At 35.9% G+C, this 9,275-nt stretch overlaps 1 protein-coding gene across 1 annotated transcript; it reads left to right on the top strand.

The window, feature by feature from the left end:
- The first annotated feature begins 802 nt into the window (after positions 1-802).
- Positions 803-8,964, top strand: LOC129260990 (uncharacterized protein C3orf38-like). Its single transcript, XM_054899012.2, has 3 exons — positions 803-1,241; positions 4,362-4,543; positions 5,614-8,964. The coding sequence occupies exons 1-3, from the start codon at positions 1,121-1,123 to the stop codon at positions 6,247-6,249; spliced, it is 939 nt and encodes a 312-aa protein (XP_054754987.1). The 5' UTR covers positions 803-1,120; the 3' UTR covers positions 6,250-8,964.
- The last annotated feature ends 311 nt before the right edge of the window (positions 8,965-9,275 follow it).

Consider the following 9,275-nt stretch of genomic DNA (forward strand, 5'->3'; position numbering starts at 1 on the left):
TTTTATGATTAGGAGGGAGGGGAATGGGAAAGAAGAGAAAACAAAGGCAGGAGCCTGGGAATCATTTTTGAAGAGGGGTGTTGATTTCGATAAAAATATTGACATGCAAAAACAAGTGATATTGGTCAAAAAAATTATTGGGGGTGCTGCCTCTTTCCAGGACCTGGGATGCAAAGGGATAACAGCAAAGAAGACATTTTGATTGGCAAGCTAAGGTTTACAAGCTTGAATAGTGTCTTCTTTACTAATCAAATAGATGCAGAGCATATTTCATTAAACTTGTTAATATTTAAAAAATTGCAATAACATTAGCTTTACTGAAATTATTCAATTCGATTGGCTAATGGTAAACTTGTTATAGAAATTGTGTAGGCCTAGCTATTTGTTATTATAACAAGTCTTAATCTTCTAATTACTAAATTTACTAAATTACTAAAATTTTATGACTGATTTGCAAGACATAGCAACAAGAAAATCATGCAAACTTGATATCATATATTGTTACTTTTGTTTCTACGTTGTTACTATATGTTCCCATGATAGAAACATAACATTAATAATTTGTCACTTTCATAATGAATAAGCCATGTCTCTGTCAGTTCATGTTTATTTATCGTCAGGGTTACTTTTAATTTTATTTATTTATTCATCATCATCATCAGTGATGATGATGATGAATAAATAAATGAAATAAAAAATAAACATTTAAAGGGGGGTTTTTTTTTTGGGGGGGGTGAGGGGGGGTCAGACTGTCCACGCATTTTGTTTAGCCTGCATGGCCTGTGTTGAGGCATCAACCCATGGACTTCGCTCAGGCTATGGACCCCACTCAAGTTAATTTGCCCGACTGGGTTTAGGAAAAAAATTGGGGCGCTAATGCTGCTTAGTACGCACGGTACCCCGATCAAACTTTTTTTACAAATCAAACTCATGTCGTTTTTGTCGTAAAAAAATGAGTAAAAGCAGTATCAGCGCCACGGGATGGTATTTTTGGAATGGGGAATCCCCTTCCTGCCGCTTAGATTTCTTGCAGCATTTGTAATTGTGCGATGACACAAGCACAGCTGCAGACGTGCAGACTCGGTCTCGGTCACGGACGACGTAATCAAATATATTGAAAATGCTATCTGAAAGAGAAAAGAACGGGGTACGGAAACTCTTAGACAAGATTCCAGAGGAAGACATTGTTCAGCTTGCAAATACTGTAACAAGCAGACTTGTGGTTGTTCAAAACAGGAGAGGTAAGTATTTTTTCACCTTGCCTCTTTATAATCGGTCCCATGTGCTCAAGCCTGTGTAATGTTATTGTCGGGGGGTGGGTTGAGTTAGCCAATTAAGACCGTAACGGAGCAAACTTTACAGATGCTACGGGACACCAGACCTGAGCTTCTTCGACTTTATTGAGGTTTGCCAAAATTAACAAAATGAAAGGAGTAACAAAACAACAACCCTGCAATGACAGAAATTAAATAAGATTATCAATAACACCATTTCAAAAACATGTCATTAGCACTTGCATCACACAATGTACGTAATAGACTGCAGATATTGAATACATGGCAAAATATTGATATTGAAAGTGGGGTGTATTCATCTCTATCATTTACTGAAATGATAAAATACATGCATTCCTCAAAAACAGCTTGTAAATATTATCGTTGTAGCTATCATCTAAAAACTATTTAGTAGTTGTAATAAGCATATTACTAATATTTAGTCAGATGACATAAGAATGCATCATACACTGTATACATCACGATATTCTATCAAAATGAATCATTTATACACAGAAATAGAAGAGTCCATGTAATTAATGCCTACCCAAAGTCAGAGGCTACTGGTGGTTACACACCACCTACATCACCCAGGATACCACAAAGGAGTAGCAGCTTCTACCATTATTCGAAATCTCAAGACTCGAGGAGGATCAAATGAGTCGGACCAGCTATAATTAAAGAAAGCAACAATCATAACCATAAGATAATCATAACTCCAACTCATGATAAAATTGCTTAGAATTCCCTGAATTAATATTTAAAAAATATTATATTTCTCAAACAATTCTACTACTTTCAGTGTGGATAATCATTGGTAATGATATACTCACAAATATCTAATGTTTTCTTTTGCACGAATAGATAATCCAATTAGTAAAAACTATGTTCATTAATTCCAAAGTTTTGATCAAGACCCAAGTACTTGATAGAGCAAGTAGCTCTATCGAACGGAGTCAAACTGCATATTTCTGTCTATTGAGCTTAACACAACCATTCTCTATTACAGTTTACTCATCTGATACTGCAATTAAAAGAGTAATTTAAGTCTACAAACAATCTGTGTATGTTCAGTAAGCAAAGAAGTCATAGATCTAACTTCTTAGTTCAGAACCATAATCAGAAATCATCACATCATATAATATAACGAGGTCAGCTAGAAGCATACCTTACCATGGGCGCCGCCATCTTGAAATACAATGTTTACTATAGAACGCCCTCTATGTTATCTTTTAAATAATCTACTAAAACTTTCTCTTCAATTCAACAAGTAATCCTAAATTTCTGACCTTTCAAATATCAAGTATTACTTATATTCATTATTCCCAACAATGTCTAGCACAAAAAGTAAACCAGTAAATATCCTCATAATTTGTAAGTTACAACTCGTCTTTGAACTTGACCGAGATACACTTGCTTTGCTAAAGTCATGAAAGTAAAAGTGACTAAATTCAATCTTAAAACAAGTCATTCTTTTCTCAAAATTTTGTCCATGATAGTATAGAAACGATTAGTTATTAAATTAATTACATTTTACTGTAATTCTATGCAAAAATAAGATAAAACGACACTTACATCAGCCCTTTCCCAGGCCTGCTTCGATTGCAGTCCGACCTGCACCAGAACCAGGACGTGCAATAATCTACCTAACGTAAAATGCCAACAAGCAGTGGAGTCACGGAACCACCCCAAAAAATATCATTCCGCTAAGGATTTGTTAAACTTTGAAACAGCCAATATGAAAAAGATACAAGTATATATATTATTTTCACTCAATATTACGAGAAAACAAATCCTTAAATCTGTAAATTACATAACAAGGATTAGAAAATAACTAGAATTATATTTTTCGAGTGTACATACATCGATCATCCTAACCCTATCTAGTGATCCGGCCGATCAAGAGAATTCCAAACACCTGTACAAAAATAATATGCAAATTAGGCACATTCTTCTCAAGCAACCAAATGAAAATTCCACTTTCCGACATTATCCCAGGGGCCCAGCCCCAGGTCTAGCCACTCATTCAATAACAAGGTTATGATATAACCTTGTTCTCAGTTACATCTCCATGTGTTGCAAAATAAGGGTAGCAATGTTTGGCTTATTTTCTCTCTTTCTTTGGGACAAATGCTTGATTTTTTTTACACTGTCTGTTTCCATCATGTCCATTACAGCTATTCATCATATAACTTGGCTCTTAAATAAATTTGATTCTTTAAATTATTTTTTCTTAATTAAAAATAGAGATTAAAAAATGAAAATTTTCTTACCATATTACTTTCTACCAATAGAGGGCGTACACAAAAATATGCCCAAAATTTAAGTTTTTGAGCGCTCTGGTGAATACAAAAATTATTCGTATATTCCCTGGTTATTAATGAAAAATAAATTGCAACTGTATGGAAATTAGTAATTTTGGTCACAAAAGTGACATTTTAATGATTTTTCAAAGTGTGTGCTGTGTACAGCATTGGCATACCATAGTCCTACCTAACCCAGGGAGCTCCGGCCCGCTGCGCGGGCCGGAGCCCAGGGGCTTACCGTGTATTTGACCATACTCACGGGACTAGCGTGATTTATGGTCTAAATATTTCTCCAAATGAATTGTGAAAACAGAAATTATGCACTTACCGCGATTATATGGATGAAGGTCTAACGAGTGGCAGTTTCCTGACATCGAGGCACAGACTGGAACTTAAAAAAAACCAAAAGTTCTCTCCTTCTACCCCAGTCTCGATTGGCCATTTTGTTACGATTCATAACTGGTTTCACTCAGGATGCCACCAGAGTTACAATGTACATGTACATTGTTTGCTGTTAAGCTTTGAAATAAATATGAAATGATAAAAATATAAAATTATTGCTTTCTGCATCCTTATCCGCCTATCTCTTTACATGTGCATTACATAATCAATTCTACTGTATGTTAAACTCTTAAGCCTTCACATCAAACAAGTTAAAAGAAATTGAAGGAGTTTAGAATGCTATTTGCTGATGCTTTAATAAAAGGAATACTGAATGAGAATTTTTTATGGAATTTAACAAATTGTCATTTTCTTATCTCAATTTCTATGACAATGATAGAAGCTACAAAGGCAATCGCTATGTATAGTGACAGTGCAGAACAACTTCTCCGACGCAAACTGGTGAAGCGAGATGTTATCTTCAGTTATCTTGCCGACCTTCATGTTCCTGTATCACCTGGTGCAGACAAACACAAGCTTATTCAGAAAGTTCTCATGTGTTGGCAGACTTCTGATCATTTGGTGAGGATAGATTAACAGGTGTTATCATATTTTGTCTGTGTATAGATAAGTCCACCCCCGGGGGGGGGGGGGCACTCAGTATATAATGCATAGTGGGTATGTGCCGCGGAGGGGACCCCCATTTTTACACTCAAATTTCCGTTCCAATGCATAGCATTTTTGTCTTATTGAGAAAAAGAACAAAGAAAGCCGCTCCAAAGCATAGCATTTTCTTCTTATCGAGAAAAAAAGAAGAAAGAAATCCGCTCCAAGGCTTCGCATATTTTCTGTTACGCCGTTCCGGCCGTGTTGATCTGCTATATGAGCCGCAGTTTTGGTGAAAAGCAGCCGCAGAGCGCTGTCCGACCATCGCATCTGCGGTAGCGCACCCGGCGCACGTGCCGCCGGGCTATAGCCGCATGCACGTATGCCCGTTCCATAGGGATGAAAACGCAATCACACGCAGTCGACCCGTTCCAAGGACCCCCGTTTTCACAAACATTTGTCGTTCCGAAGCCCGTTCCGAGGACCCTCCTTTTTACAATAAGCTCGCTCCAAGGCCCCCGTTTTTTGTCTCGCCCGCGGCACATACCCACTACTTTTTTGGTCGAGTGCCCCCCCCTGGGAGTCCACCCCCTAAGAAAGTTCTGATAATGAAATGGGAATTAAAAAATATTGTGGTAAAGTTATGATTTCTTTTTATTCAAACAAGAATTATTATCCAGCAATTTTTTTTAAGAAATGAAACTATTACATTTCAATAAGCATATTTTGATTTTGTTTCTACCCAAGTCCCAAGTATAAAGTTCTGATATCGCCTCCTGTTGTTTAAAGTGACCACATGTTTGGCCTAGTAATCTTTTTTTTATGTAAAGACCCAATATCATATCACTCTTGACAAATTTTAGGTACATTCGTTGTCATAATCTTGTTTTTGATTATCCTATTGTTTCAAAGTGGAGTCTATATTTTGAAATTAGAGACAGGAACAGTTTGAAAAGACATTTTAAATACTGGTATATTCACATTATCTACAGAATAACTTGGTGTTCTCATTTCTGACTGTTTTCTTAAACCAATGTATTTCTCAGAGTGGCATAAAGGATGAATATGAAACGGATGAAAGCCCTATTTCATCCCAAGAGCTGTCTGACTCATCCCAAGATACGTTTCGTCTTTCACAAGAGACAACATCCAGAGACTCGTCATCACACAGTACTCCAACAGATACGTCATGGTGTCAGGATCTAGCTGTACAATTTTCTTCTTGGTTTTTCACACAACTCAACCAGCTTCACCCCCAGCATACTAAAGAAAGCAACAATGAATGGGGACCAAGTCACTTCCTGGATGACGCAAACCTGAAACTTTATGTTCTACGGGGAACCGACCGTCACCTGGACGCATATGACGGCTCCGCTTTGGTCTCCCAGAGATTAGGGTGCTTGGTGAAGGAAGAAGGATTGGTTTTCAATCCAAACCTGACCGCAGAGGGTACTCGAGGGTGCAGTGAGCCACATGGACTTGTTATGATTGCAGTGTGTGGCACCATCCACAAGGCAGGAACGTGTATAGGACTCTTTGAGCAAAACATTGGACTTGTCAGAGATCCCGGAGCTGATAATAACTGGAAGATTAAATTCATCAACATGCAAATCAAAGATAGTTCCTCAAGGAGTGTACCAACATTAGGCAATTTCTCTGAATTAAATGCTATTTCAATGTAAACACAGATATGGTCATGGAGATCATTGGATACTGCTGCATGATTATTAATCAATTGAAATTTCACCCCCTCAAAAGTGGTCAACAAATAGGAAGTTGTGTATCATATATGGGGATATGTGACATTGAGCATGTACATGATCAGTGAAAATCACTTTCTGTAAGCCACCCTGAATGAGGATTGAAGTACATTTGTATTTTGTTTATACCATGTATAGGGGAGATCCAATTTTCATGTTGGATTTTTGGACCCTACAAACGTGAATTCTGTCTTCCATTAAGTTAAAGTGACACTCCCCCCCCCAAAAAAAAAAAAAATCTATAATAAAAATAAATAAATAAATAAAATTCAAATCAGAAATGCTTTTACAATGTTGCTCAAAACAGATGTGTTCATGCAAATTTTAAGATGTCATGATTTAGAACAAAAGCTTGAAATGCTGTGAAACAGGTATTTTGAAACATGACACCGACATTGCACTACTGTTTGGTGGAAGGTTTCAAGTTAAATGAGTGTGCTGAAGTTTCCTTTGTTTTGTGGTCAAAGTGCATAGAATAAAAGTAAGTTAGAATTTGGCAATACCTATTGTTGACTTTGCTGGGGCACTCTTGCAGAATCTGAGTGAACAAAAGCATATATCCTGATTCCTATTTGTCTTCCTGGTCTCAAAACCATTTTTTTTTTCAACTCGGCTCATGGAAGTAAATTGTTTCATAAAAAGACAGAAAAAATAATATCTTTAGTATGCATTGTCTCATTTAATTCTCAAATCTTAGATTTTGTGCAAAGGGCCTGATATACTTGGTATTTGCTCTTTTATCAATGTATTACTTACAAGAGATCAGAGTTGGCCTTGGACTATATGAACTCTACCGTCCACTGACAAAAGGAAGCAACTACATGTACCTAGAGTGAGTTTCTTAGTAAATGAGGAAAATGTGTCATTTCTTTATGTGGAAATATACATGTATATAGTGACTTGCTTTTAAAATGTCTACATGTATATTTCACACATTGGGGGCTATGTGACTCCAGTTCCTGTCGCATCATGTAGAACATACAGGAGATTTCCCAAATCAAGTAAAGTCAACTTTATAAACAAATAAGAGTTGCTCCCTTTTGTCAGTGGATGGCGATACTTATCTCATTTTTTTATTCTTAAAATATTTGTTTGTGATGATTATTGATATAACAATGACAAAAATGAACTAGTTAATATCATGCCCTATTTGTCTTGGAGAAATATGTAGGGTTTTGTATCACATTCAGCCCTGTAAATCATCCTTGCAGATCTCTGTATGTATGAAAAGAGATATGTCATGACTTCACTCATAAAACTCATCCATTCTGTCATTTTGGGGACACATTGTCAACCAATCAAAAGCGCATATACTACAACTTTTTACTTTATTTCCCAAGTTGCATTCAAACACAACTGAATCTTATGATGGACTAAGTACTTATTTTCCTTTTTAGTTTTCAGTTCATTGAGTATTATGGCAAGGAAATTTTTATGAATCAAATTTGTAACTTGAATGTCGGTGTTAAGAGCTTATGTATGAATGTGGAACCAGATAATTTATAATTGATATTTTTTCTTGTTTATGTTTCATCTTATATTTTTATAAAGTCAGCCAAGTCGATTTTAACTGCAATAGATAGTTTGAAATCACATAGTAAGATATTATGCTGTAAATTATTTTGATATTACATTATGCTGTGTTGGTTATTTAAGATTATAAAAAAAATTAACTGTGCTTACAGCAAATTTATTTGATCTGTGCAAACATGGAGATATGCTTTTAAGCTTTTATAACCTTATCAACAAAATACAGAAGAGAGGATAGTGTTCTTAGTCATCTGGGTTGTTTTTTCTAAAGCCTTTTTCTTAGTTTGTTCTTTGGGCCCAATGTTACCATCATAAAATCATGGAAAGTGGCCCATGCTTACCAAATTTGTTTTTATTACACAGGACTGGGGAAGTTGTGCGAGATCAAATACTGGTACTCCCTTCTTTTACATGTAGGCCTATAGTGAGCGTAAATTTCCTATAACCCGTAGACTATAAACTTTGCGAAATTCAGATAAATGTTTTCAAGAATTATAATCTACAAAGAGCTTACTGCAACTTCAGTTGATTAAAATTTGATATGATTGGCACCCAAGAATGGGTCAGGAGTTGTTTGAAAGTCATTTGTAACTTGTGAATAACTTTACAAAATTGTCCCCACTAGTTTGTCCCCAGGAGTTGATATACAAGCCATGTTAATAAGCTGGGTTCTTAAGTGCATTCCTAGTCTGGAAAGGTGAAGAGCATGTAACCAGTCACACAAGTTGCAATACTAGTTTTGACTTTAGAACATCTCTGAATTTGTTTGTATGTAGTTATGTACGTGGGCTGCACCACAAGTCCTGCTTTGGTGGCTTGAGCTTGAATAGCTCCATCATTATACCCAGTAGACTCTTCTAGTACTGTAATATTGGTTGAGTCATATTTTCAATGTGTATGAACAGATGTCATAGGTGAAGCTACAGTGATGCAGGCATTTTCCCAGGATATTGAGGAATGTCAGCCTAGTCAAGAGCAGTTTTTGCAGAAACAAATTTTGTTCAAAGTAATGGCAGCAGCTTTATTTATTTACAAATGTTACCAGCAGCAAAGAGAGGGCATTGTTTTTGCCCATTTATTTGTATGAAATAAAAGTTTAAAACGTAATTTTATTGACTCCAATTATTTGTGAGTGGTTACAGGTTGTTGTTTTTTTATATACATGTATACAGTTATTACTCTTAAAAAAAATTCATTTAGTTTTAGTATACATTAATCTTTTTAAAAAATTCATTTAGTTTATTCATTCATTCATCTGTCAATCCATTCGTTCACTCATTCATTCATTCATTTTTTTTTTTTTGGGGGGGGGGGAACACACATTTAAAGACGGTGATGATGATGATTATGTTGATGATAGTGATGATGGTCATATTGGTGATGTTGACGATTATGTGGTGTGGATTATGATGATTAAT

This window comes from Lytechinus pictus, unplaced genomic scaffold, assembly GCF_037042905.1.
Source record: "Lytechinus pictus isolate F3 Inbred unplaced genomic scaffold, Lp3.0 scaffold_19, whole genome shotgun sequence".
Lineage (NCBI taxonomy): Eukaryota > Metazoa > Echinodermata > Echinoidea > Temnopleuroida > Toxopneustidae > Lytechinus > Lytechinus pictus.